At 40.6% G+C, this 21809-nt stretch overlaps 1 protein-coding gene and 1 long non-coding RNA gene across 2 annotated transcripts; both read left to right on the top strand.

Annotated features, from left to right (window-relative positions):
- The first annotated feature begins 5416 nt into the window (after positions 1-5416).
- Positions 5417-21593, top strand: TNFRSF11B (TNF receptor superfamily member 11b). The gene is made up of 5 exons (XM_032132017.1): positions 5417-5635; positions 14874-15243; positions 18677-18871; positions 19187-19411; positions 20455-21593. Exons 1-5 carry the CDS (start codon positions 5606-5608, stop codon positions 20841-20843), a joined length of 1209 nt encoding a protein of 402 aa, XP_031987908.1. The 5' UTR covers positions 5417-5605; the 3' UTR covers positions 20844-21593.
- Positions 5642-13583, top strand: LOC116454899. Its single transcript, XR_004244234.1, has 2 exons — positions 5642-5905; positions 10483-13583. It is a non-coding gene; the product is annotated as an uncharacterized LOC116454899 (long non-coding RNA).
- Positions 21594-21809: the final 216 nt, after the last annotated feature.

The following is a 21809-nucleotide window of genomic DNA, read 5'->3' as shown; positions in this document are numbered from 1 at the left end:
CTCATTACTGTTTATCTTCTGTGAGATAAGAATTAGGAGAAATGCAAACCAGGCACCAAACTTGAAAGAATATAAAGAAGTTTATTAACAGACCTAAAAGAGGGGAAAAAAATTATACCATACCTTCAGAACTCTCCTCCTCCCCCCACCTTCCTCCCTTCTCCCACTGACAATGTAAAAAGACAACCCTTCAGTCTGTTTACCACGTCCATAATAACCTTGTTCAGTCCATTTAGAAAGAGAAGTCTCTTCTTGCTCGTGCTATGAAAACATTATCACAACGAGACAGCTGCCCACTTCCAAATATTGTTCAGTCCATTTAGGAAGAGGAGTCTCTCTGCTCGCATGTGGGAGTCCCTTCCCCCAACTTGCAGCTTTTCCTGCAACTGCTTTCGAGGGTCCACTCTTGAAGTTTTTTTGGGGTACAATTTTAAGGTTGAGCCGTTCAGAAACAAGAACAGAGGCCCTTCTCCTTCCCTAAGAGCAAAGGGTCTTCCTCATCTTCATCTTTAGGACTATCTGTGGGAGCATCTCTAGGGACTGAGGTTTTCTCCTTTCCCGTGTGGAGCAAAAGTCCTCATCGCTCCCATCTCTCCCTGTTCAAATTTCTCATTAAATTACAGCTGCTTTAGCATCTGCCTATCTCAGCGCAGGTGCTTTTGCTCACAAGTACAAGTTGAACGCTCCACCCCCCATGCCTTCATGAAATTACAACGGGATACTCTGATGCACCATAGCTTCACAACAGAATTTCAGCTTTAAGCATCTCCTCTTTCTCTTCCCTCAGGTTTTCAGCTCTTCACAGCAATAAAAGGGTTAATCTCACCTCGGCCTTGCAGCTGTGTGGTTTATCGCTGTTGGCCGCTTTGCTGAAATCTTGGCCGCAGTGGGGGGGTGGGGGGTGGTTCCGAGCCGCTCTGGCTGCCCACAGCCCTACTGGGGGGTCATCCTGGAGCCGTGGCCCGGCCCGGCCGGGCCCGAGCAGGGCCTGGGCCGGGCCCACTGGCCCCCACACGGGGCCTGCAGCCACCTGTCCCAGCACCGGAAACGAGAGAGAGCTTGGGGGGGGTTTGTCTATTCTTAAGTGTGGATCACAGAGGCGATCACAACTTTAAGTGGCTTAAAGAATTGTCCCTATTCAAACTGGCCAGCTGATAGGTTCTGCCAGGTCCCAGAGGAAGCTGTAAGCACCCCTTAGCAAGGACATCCCTTCCGGGACTATGCTTGCTAACCTATGACAGTAGACAAGCCCAAACAGCAAGAATATATGTCCTTCTTCACTTTGAAGTTGGAGAAGATGTTTCTATTTAATTTTTTTTTTTTTTTTTTTTTTTTTTTTTTTTTTTTTTTTTTTTTAGGGATGATAATGCTATATATCTTTCGTGACTTAATTTTCCAGTTCCTTCATTGCAACCTTCGAATCCTATAATCCAAATCAAGTTCTGTTTTGATAGGACAAGCTCCGTATTTCCTTCTCTGGACACAGTTTGACAAGTGGGATTTTCCATTTTGTATATTAGCCCCATGTATCTGCCTCAGATTTACAAAACAAGACAAAGTCTCAATTTAAAAAATGAGGCAAATCCACTTACAAGATAAAACAAGCCACACAGTTAATCACATAGGTATAAGCTTTCTTTTGACAACATTATTAGCTAAATACCTTTTCTCTTCCTTCAGTATATACTGGCGTGAAATCTTTTTCCCAAGGTTTCTGAGTTATATGAGAGAAAAAGGACAGGGAAGTAGCTGCAGAAGGTTTTCTCCTATTTTGGACAAATCTGAGACATGCTTTCCTGCTACCTGCACCACCACACTGACTGCAGATTAACAGCTTCCTTTAAGTCTCCATTTTCAAAGTCTTCTCAGGATAGTTCAGATCATCAGCTCTTGTAATTTAAAGAGAGAGATTAATTTCTAAGGGACAGCTATAATAGCATGGTAGAATGCCAGATTGTTTCCTTCTTGCAGCTACTAATATGTTTGCTTTCAGAGCCAATTGATCTTTTTGAGATTCCTTTTTCCTCTTCCCCTTAGTTTGACAGAAATCTCTTAATGACGAGTCTCTGAGTGTTCTCTAAATGCAACATGTGGTGAACTCTACATCCCAAGCCCGAAGCCACAGTTTTCCCACTGTTTGTTGCTTGGGCTCAATAAACATCACACTGATATATTGAGATGACTCAGCGAGGCAGAGTTCACCTGCCAGCACCAACTCACTGGTCGGGACTTGTGAATTTTTCCAGATATCAGACAGGCTGGAAGAGCAAAGCCATTTATAGACCTGATGATTATAATGATGCATGGGAACAAAAATAGATTTACAACAACAATAACATCCAGGACAGCAATACAAATAGTGAGGATAAAAACCAGGGAAAGATAAATACCTGTCTGGAAATATGACTACTAGTGAATCAATAAGTTGATGTCCTACCAAAAGCACTTCACTACAGATTGAAAGCAACATACTGTTGGTAACCTTCAGTCTGCCCAATGCAAGTTGTGCTTTTTCTCCAGTCCTATGTACTGTTGCAAGTTGCAGTGAACCATTTCTGTTAACTAGAGGGCTGTTTCTACATCACTTTTAACTAATGACAATTAAAATAAGCTAGTTGTATTCCTGTAACATGGAATGGAATGGAGTACTTAATGCCTGTAACACTCAACACTTAGGTTTGTTAGTGAAAGATGAAAACCTGATTTTTTAGTTTCTTTTCCTATGACATTTTGTAAACTATACTATGAATAATGAATACTTTAAGGCACTTAACTTTTAAAAAATATTTTCAGGCTGTGTCCCTTCTCTGTTATGTCATGTAGTCACAAACGTAGTTCTTTTAAACACTGCTGAGGACAACTTGGTTGTAGCATGGATAAGTGTTTATTACAGGGTTTACTGCCTTGTCCTATGATTCTATGCTCTGCAAAAGCACATCTTAACTAATTCCCAAAGGCAAAGTGGCAACATTGTAAAACACTTGTGAAAACACTCAAACTATAGTTTAACCTTGTTAAAGCACAGTTCTTCTTTGGAAAGTGACACGGAAAATGGCAGTGTGGGATCCTGTATTTATTGTGTATGTGATTTCAGGATCAAACATGCTAAGTACAAGTTCTCTCCTAACATCCACAGCTAGCTCTGTAGACTCCAATGAGATTAGATAGTTGAAACTTTCATGTTCATGTATGGTTAAGATGATGGTCTCCTTAGCAGCTGTCCAAACCTGCAATTGTCATTGAAACAGATACGCCTTGCCCCCTTTCCATTTAGTTGAATGAGCTTGAGGAGGATCTGTTTTCTTCTCATTGACCTCTGTCTGTTTTTTTTACTGCTTAGGGATGAAGAACATCTTTTCAGAGAAATCAGCATATCTAACTCTGAACAAAAATATACACAAAATAGTTGTGTTGAAGAAGATGCCACTTCTTAACAATAGCACCAATTTCAGCTGAAGAATTTTAATGGCTTTTGATTTGTTTCCTGGTCTGGCTAATTGCATAAAATATTTCCATCTCTAGAAAATTCTGATATGAACACTATTGTCCATACACATTAACCTGTTGAAATAGGCTTATTATCTGTACTTTTATTTCTCTACAGAGCCAGCTGTTGGGCATTTATGGCTGGTACCAGCCATGAGAGGATATAAGCTCCATCCAAAGCCCATTGAAATCCAGTTAACAGTATTAATTAACCATGGGGAGCTTGCTATGGGTTTGGTGCTTTTCTTTCTGCTGTATCTGAGATGGAAGCAATCAGCCTCACCTACCTCCCAGGAACTCCTGACTTGACACTGGAGCCACTTCCAATCAGAAGAGGCACATTGCCAGGTCCAGCTCCTGGCCTTTGACAGGATAAAAGTAGTTTAGTTTAAACTTCTGCTTAAGAACTTATGAACTTCTGCTGATGGAATTGCTGTAGCATTATGGTTGACACTGGAAGTTGGTCCCTCTGTGGAGAATACCATACTCACACATAGCTACCCTGAGATGCACAAAGACATCCATGTCAGGAACAGTCCTTCCCCCTGCCCCGCAATGAAAATGCAGGAACATACAGGTAGAATTTGTTTATTGGCACTACTGTGCTTTTATCTGGCAGTATGTTCAAATGTATGCTAAAATACTTAAAATTTCTGAAAAGATTACAGGAACACTTGCATCATCCATTCCAGATACAATCAAGGGGTGACTGCTTCCCAACAGATGTCAGCTATGTTCCCTCGGGTGGCAGGGTTTCTGTGCCAGTTTGCACATCACTTCTTACGGAGAACTTACTACTAATTCAAGTGTCTTGAACTTTTATTATCGTGACAAGTGTAACCAGCATCTGTTTTAATCTTAGGTTATGCTTGATGCATGTTCAAATGGTTACGGATTTGTAAGGAAGCATGTGTGAGGCTGTCCTTGAAGATTATGGTTTCCAGACAGTGTAGCTGAATTTTTATGAAAAAATATGCAGGCTTTTTCCACCTCACTCTTTTGCCAATCCTGCTCAGTCTTGTGACTCAAAGGGGCAAAACTGCACAGCCCAGTGCCAACAGGGGCCCCAGTTTCAAATGCTCAAGAGCTGGTGTATCCAGACCTGAGGTTTTGGTCTGGCCTGTGAAAAGGGAGAGAAAACCATCTGTGAAATCTGGAGGCACATCTAGGTTTGGCTTCTACCCCAGGATCCCACAGGCTCCCATAATCCTTTATGGCTATCTGCAGGTTGGGAGAAGAAATCCTTTCTCTGCACTTTTCCTCTGCTCCACACCTGACACACACACAGGTTCCCCGGGGCTTCCATGGAGCCCTCGGAGCACTCCCGGGAGGCACGAACAGCAGGGTTTGGTCCTTTCGGCTTTAGAAAAATGCCCTTTTCTAACTTAAACTGGGGGGAAGGAAGAACAGCCCCCTGAGTGGGGCTTCTCCTGTGGGCAGGAGCATGCTGAAGGCACGACTGTCGCTGGCAAATCACAGCAGAGGCCCCGTGTCGTCGCTCCCCCGAGCCTCTCCCCGGGGCCGGAGCAGGCCGGCGGTGCTCGGGCAGCCTCGGCGAGAGGCGGGCGCCGTCCCTCGCATTCCTGCCTCAGCAGGGAAGGGGAGCGAGCGGGGACGCTCCTTCTCCTCAGCTTCCCCGCCCTGGCCTTTGCTTCCAGCCAGCCCCGCTGCTGGGAGCCCCCGGGGAGCCGAGCCAAGGAACCGGAGTCTCCCCTCCGGCCCCGCTGCTGAGGGGAGCGCAGGGCGGCTCAGCCAGACAGCCAGACAGAGAGCAATTAAACCCTCCCCTGGCCAGCCCCTGACACTCCCTCCTGCATTTTCCAGTCTGTGGTTACGGCGCTCAAAGGGTTCCATTAAGTCACCCAGTTTTACAGGTTCCTTAAAAAAAAAAAAAAGGGGGGGGGGGGGAGGGAGGGTTGGGGGAGGTGAGGGGGAGTGCTCGAAAGAAAAGTTTGGTCATGGCAGGGAATGTGTGATCAAAGCTGAGCCCAAGCTTCCTGTTACACCGGGACTATATATATATCGTGTCTTTAATGTTGGGGATGTAAGCAGCTGCTGGAGCCTGGCGCTGACTCTCTGCCTGATTCCCAGCGCGCTGAGGTTTCTTCCACCGACCACAATGAACAAGTTCCTGTGCTGCACGCTTGTGGTGAGTCCCTTCGGAGAGGTAGATAGGCTCTAGGATGCATTGCAGCTTCAGACATCAGGCTGGAGAGACACGGCTTCTCTTCTGGGGTTTTTGTTTTGGGTTTGGGGGGGGGCATTGTTTGTTTTTTTGTTTGTGGGTTGCTTTGCCTTCTCTCCATTTTCTTGGTAAACCCTTTTTGTTTCATCTCTCCCAACTTTCCTGGTGAGTTTGGAATGTGATGGACATGTCCAGCTCCAGGGAGACAGCAGGGATTTTCATCCCATTTTCAAGGTAGTGGCATGATTTGCTTTCCTTTTGCTTTTATTCTGTCTTCCTCCCTCCTTTTGTAAGGCCTCATCGTATTGGTCTGAAGCAAAACCCTGTATCAAGTAATGAATTTAGAAACTGTAGGCTGGAATGTTTGTTTCTGATTTACAAAAGCTCCATCCCTGCCTGCCTCTAATCTCTGCTGCAGTGGTACTCTTGGTATCTCAGATACTGGGCTGGCTTTTTTACCCAGGAAAACCACTGTGAACTCCACAAAAAAACCCCCACAAGTGTGTGGTTCTTGTCTTGGCTTAGAAAATTCAGCCTCATATGCAAGAAAGTGATGAATTAGTAGCTGTGCCAGTAGCTATTACAGAAAAAGTTGTGTTATTAAATCTGGTATAAGCCCCTGCTTTAAAAAGTTTTTGTTTACTTGGTGATTTAGTAAGATGCTTCCAGGTGCAAATTTAGAGATGTTAGCAGTGCAGTAAATCTTTCAAAATGTTATTTAATCCATTTAGTCATATGGAATTGTATATGAGTTCAGTTTAATTAAAACCTGCTTACAGACAGATCCTGTGTAACATCTATTTGGAGGCTATTCATCTTTTGCATAAGGAAACTTTCAAAGAAAAACATTAAAAAATAATATTCAGAGCAGGCTGAATAACTTGCTTCTGGGTTGTTTTGGTGAGTACATTGGCATTAATGTTGTGGCAGAGCATTAGAACTGAGATCCATTTATTCTGAAAGCTTTTTATAAATGCAACGAGATTTCCAGGATCTGATGAGTAATGCGTGTTTATTATTCTCTGTACAACTTTCTGAAAGAGCTTTTTGAGAAACAAACCCGAAGTAATTAATGGTGCAAGGGAAGAAAAATTTGTCAGGCTTGTGGTTGGCAGATTGAAATGCAGGACAATTTTTCATTTCATGTCTGATGTTGTGCCTGCTTTTTCAGTATGAAATCACAGGAAGTTAATCTGGGAATTTCAGCAATATCTAGTTATCAACTTGCCTTCTTATCTGTGGCTGTCATAAAATAATCACATCAGGATTTTGATCTTGATTAAATGCAATGTGCCTATTCATGTTCTCCCATAAAGTAATAGCATTTGGTGAAGTTCAGCTTAATCCTCTGACAGATGAGTCTTGGAGCTGAAACACATCAGTGGCAGTAGATAACAAAGAGCTTAATCATTCAACTGCATTATTACTATTATTATTATGCAATTTATTTTAAATTATTGTGACAAGTAAAATTAGTGAAGTTCAAGTACTATCAGATGTGCTAGAGCTTAGAAGAGTAGCTTTAGTACCTGTTTTATAAGAACCCTTTTAGGAGGCACAACTGTTGTTCAAAGTTGTGTTTGTTTGGCTCACACACCTCCAAACCTAGTTTGGAGACATTGTATCTAAAAAGACTTTTGGAGCATGATGAGAACCTTGGCCTCTTTGCTAAGGTTTCAGAAGGGTTACCTGGTGCACTCATGTTTGTGTTGTTTGCTTGGAACACTAAAGCTGCTTACAAACATTATGAAATTGGTCTGAATGGAAAGAAGTTCCCCAGAGCTGAATCTCATTACTTGTCACGTAACTATCTTGACCCTTATACTTGACCTTTCTCTATTTTGGGTCTCTGGGCACATGTGACATTCTTTTTCTGGCTTGCCTGTTGGGTTTGCTGTGTGTAGGCAGCAGTGGCTTTGCAGCCCGCGAGGGTAGGAGTTATCTTTCTGTCTGACTTTCTTTCTGTCTGCATGTGTCTTGGTTAAAAATAAAACACTAAGGTTACCAGAAGAATTTTAAAAAATATTATCGAAATTGAAGCAACACCCACTGTTCAATCTCATGGAAAACTTAATTTTTTTCCTTCTGTAAAAACACCTGTTTGCACATAGTACTGGACATACATTCTCTAGCTAGCAGTCAGCTGTTAGAAATTATGTTAGTGCAAAGGGAGACTGTAGTCACTGTGGGAGCACCCCAGCTTTGGGTTAGCTCTAAATCTTGCTGTCACTCTGGTGAATAATGTTCCAAAATGTAAGACATGTATTTTGGAGAGTATCCGGTTAGTTTTTCCTGCTTTCTCCCTCTACAAGCTTCAAGGCAAATGTAACTCATATAAATGAAGACTTTCAATTTAGCACTTGTTTGATAAGATATAAAACTGCTCTTCAGCTGAATTTCATTTTCCTACCACTGAAAATGAAACAGTAGTTTCGACCCCTAAATTGCTTTGTGAATGACAACTAATGGTGCCTCAAAAAGTCTCTACAAGACTTGACTTTTTGACGTATTTCTTTACTGGTAGAGAAATGAAGACAGTGTTTCATAGCCTCAGTTTTCAATACGGGTCACTCAGGAGAGTCACCAGTTGCATTCCTTATGTAAAAGAACAGCCTTCACTTTATGAAGTGTCTTCCAAACAAAAGTAGGTTCTGTTATATCCAAAGTGAGTGGATTACAGTGAAGCAGAATGGTGGAAGAGCTTTATAAGCTGAACTCAAACCAGTGAAAATGACTCCATGTTAGCGTTCACTGTGTACCTGGCACTCGGCTGTGGTCTGCAGAAAGGTCCTTTGTCTGGGCAGCACTCTTGTGAGCCTGCAGCAATCCATGGTTCATCAGTGCTGCAGAGCTGCTGGCCCAAAGAGGTTAAATCTGGTGACTGCATGGGCCTCCAGAACAGCAAGATAAGAAGGATGAGAGCCGGATGGGAGTAATTTCTCCCAGGATGACAAATATTTTAGAATGGTTATTTTCAGTAGGTGGACGTGGACCTGATCCAGCACAGCATTGTCACATACTGGATCTGAGACACAAGCTGTTGATGAGGAGGACCTTGATAATATCATCCAGTGCTATAATATCATCCGGTAATATTCTGCCAGTGGGATTTCTCTGGGCCTGAGCATGATTTCAGTGAGGAATTCTACCTGAGGGCTGAGGATATGTGAAGGCCTCCTGCCTTAGCTTTGTCCAAATACTTTGTGTAGAAGACAAAGTAGGAGAGTTATGAGGTTCTACTTTGAACCCAATGCAAACACTGGGAGCAATCTCACAGATGTCTTGAAAGATTATTTATCACACAAGAAAGTATGCTTTGGAATACTTGCGGAATGCAAAACAGAAACAGATTTATCTTTCTCAGCAAATTAAACATTCTCCTTTAGTCTACAACCCAAAACCACAAAGCCAAGCTATATAATAATATTTTCATATGCTGAAAAGCCACTTTCTTTTCTGCCACAAAGCAGTGATTTAAAGGGATGATGCTTGAATGATTTTTACTTCATGTGCTTTGTCTTCTAGTTCATTTTAATTCAACAAGAGAAAGCAAGCAGCTCTTTGCCTTACATTTAAAGATGAAGGAAAAGGGCGTGTATTTTTTTATGCCCAGTATCTGAAATGAAATTTTACAATCACATTATTTCTCTTTCAAAAACATCTTCTAAGGACTCAAATAAATGGACTGCACAGGCCTTTTATGTTAGCATTGTGTATGCTGACATAAGGATGGTATGGAGAAATATAGCTTCAGGCCTAATGTGCTGAGTGACACAATGAAAGAACAGCTTTCTAACCTTGGATACTTCAACTTGAATAAGTTCTCAGTATTTACTTGCATCACACTGACTTACACTAGACTTACTTTCCAATATTTACAGTTCATCCCAATTTCTCACACTGAGACAGGCATCCTGAGAGGTGCCCAGGATTTTCCCCAGGGAGATGGATGAAGATTGAGTTCTTCAGTCCTTTCAGAACTGAGCCCATGACACTAGAACTCAATTTCACACAATAGGTTGTTAGATGTAGTTAGTGATACTAGGTTTTCTTTTGCTATAACTATTTTATTACTGATAGCATTTCGTATTCATAGAACAAAAAAAACCTCTAACGTTTGGGAGGTTTTTTTTAAATTGAGCCTTGCATTTCACTACTCCTAGAAAGAAATGTATCTGACTAAAAATTAATTTGTTGAGATGAAAAACATACTGAGCATTATTGGCTTCCCTCAATGTTGGGATATAAAGGATTGGCTGAGGGTTTAAAAATGAAAGAAGCTGCCTGGATCTTTTTAGTCCCTTCTCCATCTCTTCCAGGAAACCAAATGTCATATCTACTTTCAGAGAAGCATTGAGAGCTATATTTAAGGTACATTTCTTGCACCTGCTTCTCAGTGAAAGGCTGTTCCCAATCTTCTTCTGATGAGAGAATCCCCTTTTCATTTGCCAGCATTACCCTTTAACAGAGAAAGTTCTTCTCTCTGAGGTCACTGTCTACCTGTACTGAATTCATAGCTTCTGTTATGACTTGCCAAGCTATTGAACAAGTCCAGATCCTCTCCAAGAAGAAGCTCCCAATTTCCTTCTAAACTTTCTCTGTATCGCTTCCCAGTGAATTAACCTTTCCTAAACACAGATGAACAGAACTTTACACAATCTTCTGAATGACAAATCCATTAATTTGGCCATGTGCAGCACTGGTGGATGCCAGCTCTGGTTTCTTAAGGGTTATAGGATGAACATTTTCATTGTCCCTACTTCTGATTCCCGTCAACTGAAGCCAGACTTGTAGTTTCTTCCTTCTTCCAGACTAGCACATGATATACCTTTTCCAGCAAGAGCAAAACAGGCCAGTGCCAGCATGATTATGGAAGAAGTCTTGCTTTCTATGAAGCTTTTGGGGAGACCATTGTTCAAAACTAGTAAGTTCTGATTATGGCATTTTCCTATGCTCAAATAGTGCTGTTTCTTACAGAAGAGATTCAGGTGCTTCGTATGTAGACCACCTTTAAATATGGGCATTCAGATCAATCAGAGGTTTTATGTAGCTAAGAATCTGCTATCAAGTTGGTCATAGCATAGTTTAGGAGAGGAAATGTCAGGAATGACATAAAATTCATTTAAATACCATTTTAATTTGTCTTAGGAACATCCTTTTGAAGGGCCTCTCCTGATCATCCTTATTTACCGTATTTAAGTTTCCACATCAGAGCAGCCCTGGAGTGCACAAAGTAGATTTACCAAAGTAAACTGGCCTGATGAAAGTAAAACCAGAGATGGACCCCAGAGACACACCAGATGCACTGTAACCACTAATGCATGCTTGTCCATGAGAGCAGATTGAAGTTAGTCTAAAATATCCCCTCAGAATAATACATAATGCGGATGTCAGGTGCGCAGCACCATCTGTTTTGCTCAGCAAATCTGCTGTAACAGGTGATGCAAATTCCTAATGTAAGCACAAACTCAGGGTGTGTTAGGCCAGGAGAAAGGACGATTTAGTGATGTTCCCCTCCAGCTTATTCTGGGAACTGGGGGACAAAAAGTCTTTTCATTCTGTTTGTGCCAAGTTGCTGCAGTAAAACTAGTGAAAATTATATTTCATTATCTTCCACCATTACTACTGAATTTTTGCAAAACATCTGAGAAATAGATTGCTTTTACTTTGGCACTTGATGTAGGTTTAAAGCTAACTTCTGATTTGCAGGTTGCATATCAATATTCAGAGTACTCCAGTGTGCTACGTGTTTTCAGACTGCATAGAAGACAATTTTGCAGATTTTTTTTTTTAAGTATTATCAAGTAACTTACAGTAGTCTTATGAAGTGTGGTATTGGGGATTGAGGTCTAGAAATGTACTTAGCAACGTACTAATGGCTGTATTTGGTCTAAAAAAAATCCTGAAACAAAAAGCCCTAAAATGGGCTGTCTATGGCAGTGGTCAACACCTGATGCATAGAAGACATGGAAGAAAAAGACAGAAAAATATCACTATTTTTCCAAAACAGTCCTCAGACTCAAGCAATTTTTAGCTTGGGATTTCTTGATTAAAAGGTGACGTTTATGTTTAATAGTCCTTTATGATTTTCATCTATTACTATGTCAGGTAACATCATGAACTCGACTGTTTACAATGTCCTGTGGCAGTAAGTTGCACAGCTCACTGTGCTAATAAACTCATAGTAGTCAAACAGTAGCAGTGATGATAATCTAGCTCTATGTTGAAAATGATGTATAAAATGCTCTGGTAAAATCCTGAGATATTGATTGCATTTATATCTTTAGTTTGACTGAAGAATCTTTATGTCATAATTTTTCACTAAATAAAATAGTTGGATCCTGCATACGTGTGGCTCAGCCACTGATCAACAGATTACTGCAGCTATGTAATTTGTGTTTCTGGGAAAAAAAGGGAAAATAAGTGTGATGTGCTTTTGTTTTAAAAGCACAAAGAAAAAAATCAAATGGGAAGACTGATTTTAGTGATGCTGATTTATTAATCCTATTAATATGGGGTTTGGTTATGCTAATTTAGATTAATAACATTCTGGTTGTCATTATTAGTTCAGAGTTATTGGTTCTTCCAAAGACAAAACTCTGCATATCTCACACACATAGTGTTCAAGTATTGTTTTGCTCAATTTTTAAAATTGTGTTGAAATGTTTTCAATTTTTATTGGCTTGTTTCCACAGCTGTAGGTTCTTTAGGAAGCGTCTCCATTTTCCCCTACAAACCCCTATGCTTTCATACTCTGATTGTTGAATTCTAATTAATTTTAATGCTGAATCATCCCCTGCAGCAAAATTCTTTACTTGCCTCATACATGGTTTCCATTGTAAATAGTTGAGTAAGGAACACAGATAAAATCTTGTTGTTCTTGCTCCTACGTGTCGCGGAGTACAGTTAAAAGTCATGAAATGATTCACCTACCTGTTTGTCACATGAAAATGTGTCACCAAGGGCAGAGGCACAACCCAGACGAGCAGATTATAGTGCAGTGACAGCTTTGGGTTTGTTAGGAGCTGTGCACTGCAGAGCAGGAATACTGGTGTTTCTGCATGAGGATGTGCTGCCCATATGACTGGTTGCTGTCCCTAATAATTTTCACAGTGTCACACTTCTACCTCTGTTGGGAATTGTCTTGGGTTTCCACAGAAACCTGCATGAAGTGTGGGTTGATTCTTGTCCTTGTAGTGCCTGTGCCACAGATTGTAGTCAGATATGTTTTGTGAGGGGAGCGCATGTGTCCATGCAAGTCTTGGACTCTAGGATGCTAGTAATTGTATTATCTATTACTGAATTAAAACTATAGAAGAAAACTTTACTGTTCACATCAACAATTAATGAGATTACCAGGACTTCCTTATTACTAGAGTCATAGCTGTAGATTTACCAAGGGTGGGGGCATTTTTCCTCAATGTAAAGCCACTCACTATTAAAAAATGTGCTGCGCCCTCTTTGTTAAATAGATCACATGAACCAGATCCAGTCATTTAAGGAAAATGGATTTGCTCATCAAACTTCAAAGACTAATAAGGAATTTCTCACAATGAAAGGTATTGTGCATTGAGACCACAAGAAAAGTGAGATCTCTACCTCTAGAAATCACAGATTGGATAAGTTATCAGACTTAGTCAAAGGTAGCTACAAGAGGCTGTAGGGAATATCCATACTATCTGCATTTCATTCCTCAGCCTAACTATAGCTGTATGAAAAGTGGATTCATAGACAGGCAACAGGAGAATGCATTTAAGAGTATTTGCTTAAGCAATAAGAGTTCCCAAGTTAAGCACCTAAGTTGTTTATTGTGACTTGTGTTAATGCAGATGAAATTTTGAATTGTCCTTTCCAAACTTAATAAGACTATGGCTTTAGAAGTGCCATGATGTGGCAGAAGTGAGGCCCTTAAATGAAGCATCTCAAGGAAATACAGAGTTTAAAAAAAAAAAAGTTAATTCCACTTATACTTTGGGGACATTTGGAAAAGAAGAAATACATTTTTGAAATTGAATTGGCAACTCTGTATTAGCTGAGGGGGATTAAAATAGCAACACAGATAAGTCTGTCAGATCTATAATTTGATTTGATACACTTAAGAAAAACATCTTAAGTCAGAGCCAGTTTACTTCATCTTTATAAAATGTACAGGTTTTGGAAGAGAAGTGGCACATGCATACAGTGCTGGGACAGAGCTGGGTTATCAGTGAGGAGGAGTCTGCTGTTGGCAGACCCTGTGGGGATCAGGGTGGTTCTCGAGAGTTATTTTTGTGGTAGACCGGTGGAATCACAGAACCAAATTTTCAATTATAAGACCAGAACAAAGGGATATGGAGGTTGTCTCTGCAGCAGGGCAGGATGTCTCCGATCACTAGGTCCCAAATCACACCAGCAAAGCAGGCTGTTGTAGGAAGCAGGAGGACTGTAGCTGTCATTGCATATGCCTGTACAGAACCAGATTCTCACAACAGCTGTGAGCCTGTGGTTTTAGGTAGGAAATGAAAGCATTGGCCTGGTCTCTTCCAGCTCATGCAATTAAGTACTTAATGTGCCCTTCATAACCTGCGTCATTCTCTGCCTCTGTCTCCAGCTGTGTCTTCCCCTTTGATGTAGCTGCCACATTGCATCCCAAGAGCTGCTGCGTATCAGTGAAAAATTAAGTGGAAAGCATTAAAAAGTAACCTCTATTGTTCTAGCCATTAATTCCTGGTAAAAAAATAGTGTAAGCAAAATAGTGTGAGGAATCACCTTTAAAGGTGTGGTGGTGGTGTAGTACACTGGTCAGATTCATATGCTCGGGCACAATTGCTTTTGCATCTGAGGTACTCAAGAACACAGGGGTGCATAATCCCCACACTGACTGTGCATCAGATAAATTCTCTGGTGCCAGGCAGTAAAAGGCCATTGCCCAGTGATATTAAAAGGGTGTAAATGGGAGAAGAATAGGATCTACATCTCTGGAAGAACAAGGAATCACTTAGGTCGGGAAGATTTGCTAGATAAAATCCTGAAACTTTCCCATTCTAAGATAGACATGGGAGAGTCTGGAAGCTGGCCAGTATCTTGGCAATTTCTAACGCAAATATTTGTTTGAGGATAGTGACATGAGTAGACTCATAAACTCATTAAAGTGCAGGTTTCTTTTTGATCATGGTGCTCCCCGGAACTAAAAGGAAGTGGTGTTTTATTTTCCTGTCACTAGCTCTTGGACATTTCTGTTAAGTGGACCATCCAGGATGACTCTCCCCCTAAGTATCTCCATTACGACCCAGGAACATCTCGCCAGCTGCTGTGTGACCAGTGTCCTCCTGGGAGCTACGTGAAGCAGCACTGCAGCGCCAGCAGCCCGACGCAGTGCGCCCCGTGCCCGGCTCAGTACTACGCCGACGAGTGGAACAGCAACGAGGAGTGCCAGTACTGCAGCACCGTGTGCAAGGAGCTGCAGTTCGTCAGGCAGGAGTGCTCCAGCACGCAGAACCGCGTCTGCGAGTGCGTCAAGGGCAGGTACCTGGAGCTCGAGTTCTGCTTGAGGCACACGGAGTGTCCGCCCGGGTTCGGTGTTGCACAGGCAGGTGGGTGCCGCTCTTCCATAGGCACAGACTGAATTAGAGCCCTGCCGCACGTCCGCGATTCATGGCGGTTACAAGATTAGGCAAGAGGCTTGTCCAGATGAAATTGCAGGACAGTAAATTGTAAAGCCAATTGAACCTGTTCTAGTCTGTATCATTTGGACTGTAGCCAAATGAAGGTTTCTCAGTGGAATACCCTGCTCCTGCTGTAATATATAACTTAATGGCAGTAGCAAATGTAGCAAATTGCACTCTAATGAGAAACATGATGGATTGCGTCTTTTAAAGGAACATTATCTGGCGTGTAGTGTTTGTGTGTGATAAATAATAATGTTTTCGTTTTGAAATCTGCTGTTTCAAGCAACTGTGTATCTTGACAAACACCAGGAGCACTACATTTGACACCAAGTGTATAATTATAACAACATTAATATAGCTCTAGCATCACAGCAATATGTGGTAATAATTAATTATCACCATCCTAAGTGGAATTCTTAGGGAAACTGTTACTATTATCAAGCAAACAACTATTTCTTTGTCAAGCAGGCTGGCACAGTGCTGAATGTCTGATGGGGATATAGAGCAAAGCAGCACTTTTCAGTGGAGTGTATTCTTCATTTAAGACAACATAAATTGTTAAACCAATAATATGTTCTTCCCTCAAAACAAAATACATCATTTATTGTTTGGTAAATGTCATGGCCCAGTTTAGCTCCAGTATTTAACACAGCCTGAAAGAATTGTAAACTGTCATTGTATCAGAGCTTGATCACTGTCTGGAGAGGAGCACTGAGGAAGGAAATGCAGAAAATCAAAGCGTCTCAGACACCCACAGGCAACCCGTCTCCGGCCTACTGAATGATTTCCCTAGGAATGACGTACCTGCAGTGAGAAACACTAGGGCTCGCTTCTACATTTTAGAGCTGAGCTGAATGACAGGCTGGAAGCCCTTTTCTGGGTTATGAACCTCTCCTTGGAGAGCAGCTTTGATGTAAGGAGAAATGTCACTGCTGTAGCTGCTCACTAGTCCTTGAGTAATTGGTTGATGAAGCATTATCCTGATGCCCTTCCACTGTTAAGCATTTCCACTGGCAGCTACCCCATTTCCATATTGTAAACCTTCATTAACCTAAACTATTATACCCAGGGACTTGGGTTAATGAGGTTCCACTGTATCTCGGCAGCAAGTCAAAAGGGGCCAGAAACAAAGTTCTCAGAAAGAATGTTTGGGAGGTGAACAAAGTATAAATTGTCTGAGCAACCAGCATGCTGCATCCCTGTGAGCACAAGGAAATGTGGCAGACAAATTTCAATCCTTCAGCTCAGAATGAAGCAAACTTTTAAAGATAAAATGTTGAATTTTGTAATATCTTGAAAAATTGGTTTCCAAAAGACCATCAGATTGAACCAGCTGAACCCAAGCAGACCTCAAACAAGGAATGAAAACATTGTAAAAATAATTGCTTCCCCCTATGTCAATAATCAGGTTTTGAGGTGAGGCAGCAATTAAGAATTTAATAAGCACGTACTGCACTGTGTTACTGCCTTGTTCCATATGATAGCCCTGAACTTTGTAATGATGCAAATTCAGATGAATAAAACCTAAGAGTAGAAAAATATGATTTCACTCCCACACAGGGAGGTGGTGTGGTCCAGTGCCTCATTTAAGGCTTAAAGCATTAGAAATCTGTTTCCCCGGTGCCAGTTGTCCACGATTACACTGGGATATCACCTTGCTTTTGTAATCCCCTTTTGTGAGTGCAGATTAAGGCTTTGTTCCTTTCTGCCACGGCCGGCCCTATGCGAGGCAGGGTATCACTGTACTGGGGAAGCAGCACTGCTGTGAGGCAGCTCTGTCTCCCCGGTGGCGGCTGCCGTTTCCCTGGGACGAATGGGGGATTCCAAGCGAGTTGGAGGGAGTGGCAGAGGGGCAGGCAGACAGCGGCAGTTTGTGCCCTGAACAAGAGCGGCGAGGTAAACAGCGAAGAACCTGGCAGAGCTGGAGGGTGACTTTATGCTCAGCGATGAGAACACTGATGGATTACCCGGTTTATTCCTCTCTTGTGCTGCAAAGATTAGGCAGGAAGCTCTGAGCAGAACGATGCACCATTTGCGGGAACACTCCTTTCTTCCACTTCCTTGCTGCCAGAACACAACAGCATCCTGTCTGTAGCAGGGAAAGTTGCTAAAATCCAGCTGATTCAGGACAGCCCATAACCGCAGGCAGTGCACATTGCACAAGGGCAACGCTGTGGCTGCAGAAAGCACAGGATTTGGGAGCTGCTTGGCTACATACAGGGTCTCTGGCAACTATAAACTCCTTTGTTTTCACTCGTTGTCTGATGAAGTGCTAAGTCAGGTTGTATGCAAGCACTATTCTTTATTTCACAGCTGATTCAAAACCTGAGATTCATACTCTTTTTCTCTAAGGATTTCCCAAAATAAATAGAATATTACTTAAACGCTAACATTAAAATAATCATCCACATGTAAATACTTTAAAAATACACTAGATGGAGGTATTTTCTTAATTCAAGTATAGTTTCCAATTATTTCGAATAAATTTTAAGCACGTGCTTAAGTTCATGTTCATTAATGCACTATTAGATACCAAACGTCAGGCACTTGTTAAATGTTGGATGAATAAGGATGAATTAAGAGTGAATATACAGCAGTTATTGGTGCTGTTACTTTCCTGACACTAGTGGTTAGACTGCATAGTTTCAGATTTCATGGATTAGTTTTCTTCCTCTTTGTAAATGTGCTAGAACCATATGTTGTCATTCTGTTGTTGTATCATATATTTAGTTCTGAAGTAAAAATACGCATTATAAATCACCAAGCGAAACATGTATGTCTATTAAATACTTTTGTTACATTGATTACTCTGCTTTCTTTGCTTTTAATAGTACTTAATTCAAACCTCAAAAGAATTTCAAAATTGTTGTCTTTAGTTGATATTTAGTTGGGTTGTATTTTTATCTAGAACTGAAGTAATTCAAGTAAGGTTCTGGGCAGTTATTGCAGAGTGAAATTCAGAACACTTTTTTTGCCATTTAATTGCTTTACAGAATATTTGTACAGTTGAAGGATGAAGATCAGACATAGTGTAATGTCTGAACAGATTCAAGTAATTGAGGTTTTAAAGATATTACTTTACTAAATTACTGATTTAACCAGTGATCACTGATTTTAAACTTGGTAACAAGCATATTTAAGAGTACTATTTACTGTATTTCACCAGCAGGAACATAATTCTCTTTAGGCATCTTCTGTCTTTTTTTTTTTTAAGTGATTCCTTAGTAGATTGCAAACATAAAAAACAGAAGCATGACAGTTTAGAGGAATGTTTTCCTTGCTTTCTGTATTCTTTTAAATTTTTTTTCCACAGTTGAGGTTATACATAATTGAATGCATTGTTTTCCTGTTTCCACAGGTACCGCTGAGAGTGACACTGTATGTGAGAGATGTCCAGAAGGATTTTTCTCAAATGAAACCTCATCCAAAGCAACCTGTCTTAAGCACACCAACTGTAGTGCCCTGGGTTTCAAAATAGCTTTGAAAGGAAATGAGGTTCGTGACAACATCTGTCAGGAAAATACAGATATGACACCTCAAAAATGTGGAATAGGTGTGTATCACATTAAAGAAGAATGCTCTGAAAACATACCTTTAGTTATCATTGAAATTAATTTATCAAAATCTGGGATAAAAATACCTAGCTTGTTAGCTCTTTGCCTGCTATGGTGATGGCCATAGTAGAATTTTAACTATTGTAGTTCAGACTAAAAAGAACTCGAGCAGAAAGAGAAACAGCACTATAAAGATAACTTCTTAGTCTGTTTTACTAACACGTTTTCTTATCATTCTTGGGGTTTTTTTGTTGCTTTTTTTTTCTGAGTCAAGGTAAGAGATCAGAACAACTGACATCTCTTTCTCATTTCAGATGTAACCCTGTGTGAGGAGGCTATGTTCAGGTTTGCTGTTCCTACTCATCTCACACCTAAGTGGCTGAACATACTAGCAGACAGCTTGCCTGGGACAAAGGTTAGCACAGAAGATATCGAAAGGATTAAACAAAGGCACAGTCCTCAAGAGCAGACCTTTCAGCTTTTGAAAATATGGAAGCAGCAAAACAAAGAACAGGATATGGTCAAGAAGATTATCCAAGGTATCTTATTGTGACAGCATGTGCATTATAAACAACCTTCTGAATGGCATTTTAAAAACTGTTTGGGATCAAATACCCCCTGGGGATGTGTTGTGCTTGGAGAAGGATCTGCAGGGGCTGACTGAGATACATCGATGCAGTGAGCATAGAGAAGATGGGGGAAAGCAGGAACAGAATTCCACTTCTCCAGATCAGTCAAGGACTGAATTCTTCCCAGACTTGTGGCCCGCTTTGGAGCGTGTGTTGTGCCATGACCAAGGTCCCCTTTTGAGACTGCACAACATACGAAGAATTTTGATCAAGTGAGGAAAGTGTTTCCCACTGTAATGTTTGAGCAGTTGAGGTTAGAGGGAGCTGGTTGCCTGCAGCTGAGAGTGCAATTTGTCTTCTATAAAGTGGAGGTTGATATTTTGGACTGGGACATCTATCCACAGGGTGCGGGCACATGGGAGTGAGGAATACACAGACAGGCTTTCCGTTCTTTTTCCCTTCTGGTACCTATTTGTCATGCTGATTCACTGCTTTGTTTGTGCTGAATCTACCAAGACAGGTTTCAAAGATGAAATAGTGCTGCAGTGTTAACAGCAAGGTTTCTTACAACAGTCAGGCCAACCCTTTTCATGTAAGCCACCATCAACAACCACCATGTTCGAATGGCATATAGTCCACTCAGAATAGATTTGAAAAATGCTGCAGAAATGTTTTTTTAACCCTCTGCTATTTAGTATGTATGCTTATGTCAGACTGTGAAGTGTATAGAGTACTTCAAAATTCAAAATTATTATTTTAACAAAGCTTGCCTAGGCATTTCTGAACAGAATGAGCTAAATTTTCATTCACTGGAACCAAATACTAGGAGTCCTGTCACATACACACAACATTTTACAAAATAGATAAGCCTAAAAAAGCAAAGATGAGAGAATTATTTGAAGCAAAGGTATTTGGAAAGCAAACTCACCTTGGAATTTTGGAAGCTTTTCTGCAGGCTACAGTAAAGTTGTAATGTTCTGTACTTACCTCTCTTATCTTTTTACTTTCTATAGATATCAATCTTTGTGAAAACAGTGTCTTCAAGCATGTTGGCCACCTGAACCTCACCTTTGAACATCTCAGCATGCTGATGGCAAGCTTACCAGGCAAGAAGGTGGGAAAAGAAGATGTTGAGCGCACAATGAAACTATGTCAACCCACAGAGCAAGTTCTGAAGCTTCTCAATCTGTGGAGAATAAAGAATGGTGACCAGGACACCATTACAGGTTTAATGTACGGACTGAAGCACTTGAAAATGTACCACTTTCCAAAACGAACCATCCAAAGTCTGAAAAAGGTGATTAAGTTTCTTCACAGATTTACAATGTATAGATTATACCAGAAACTCTTTTTAGAAATGGTAGGGAACCAACTTAAATCTGTGAAAGTAAGATGTGTCTAGCTCAAGATATGTTTCTCTCTCCACTGACTATTTTTCTCTAATTACTGCCAGCAGTAATTAAACTGGAACATTATTTCGCCACATTTTGATTTACTATTTATAGGAATGCCTGACTGGAATAGTTCTAAGTCTCCTGCAGTGGTTTTGAAGGTTTATTTTTTCCTTAATAAAAATCACTTTTGTGTAAGCTGTTAACCCAATGATAACACTAAGAGCCTGATTCTGCATTTTTGCACATTCAGAGTTGAAAAGTCCCACTACAGTCACTAGATGAGAAAGGAATGCCAGACCAGGCTCTCTACTCCAGTATTTGCTATTTATATTCTTCAAAGAATAAACATTTTTGTTGTACATATTTATTAAGTTAAATGGAAATTGTATGAGACTGAATTTTAGGAAGAGGAATGGAAAGCACACTGTATATTTTCTAGTTAAACAAAAATGATTCCATATATTTTTCTGGCAAAATTTTGTAGCATGCCCTAAGAGTTATTAATTTCTTTACATTTTGTATTTAAAAAAATGTATTATTGCTTAGTATTATTTGTATAAGTTGTGGTATCTTTTGGTAAGGATGTTTTAATTTATCCAATGATTTTAACTCAAATACGGTGAAAATATAGCTCAAGTGACCTGAATATTTAAATATTCTGTGAGGAAGTGAATGTACCATATTTAAGAAGCTGGATTTTTATATAGAATTTCATAATCTTATTTTATAAAACAATTAAATTTTTCAGTTTACTTTTTGACTGGTGTTTTACTCTTGACTCTGATGTAGGAACTAATTACAAAGACAGACTATGTGGATTTTGCACCTTATCTTGGGCCTGGGTCTCTGCTACTCCCTCTCTGGTCTAGTAGTTAATATGTGAACCATGTAAATATTGATGAGCACTGGATTTTCACGGTCATTGCAAAGATGTAGAAGAAGCTAAAAAAGTATTAATGGTTCCAGTCTAAAAG

The sequence above is a fragment of the Corvus moneduloides genome, chromosome 1 (genome assembly GCF_009650955.1).
Source record: "Corvus moneduloides isolate bCorMon1 chromosome 1, bCorMon1.pri, whole genome shotgun sequence".
NCBI lineage: Eukaryota > Metazoa > Chordata > Aves > Passeriformes > Corvidae > Corvus > Corvus moneduloides.
This window is presented reverse-complemented; position numbering and strand designations above follow the sequence as displayed.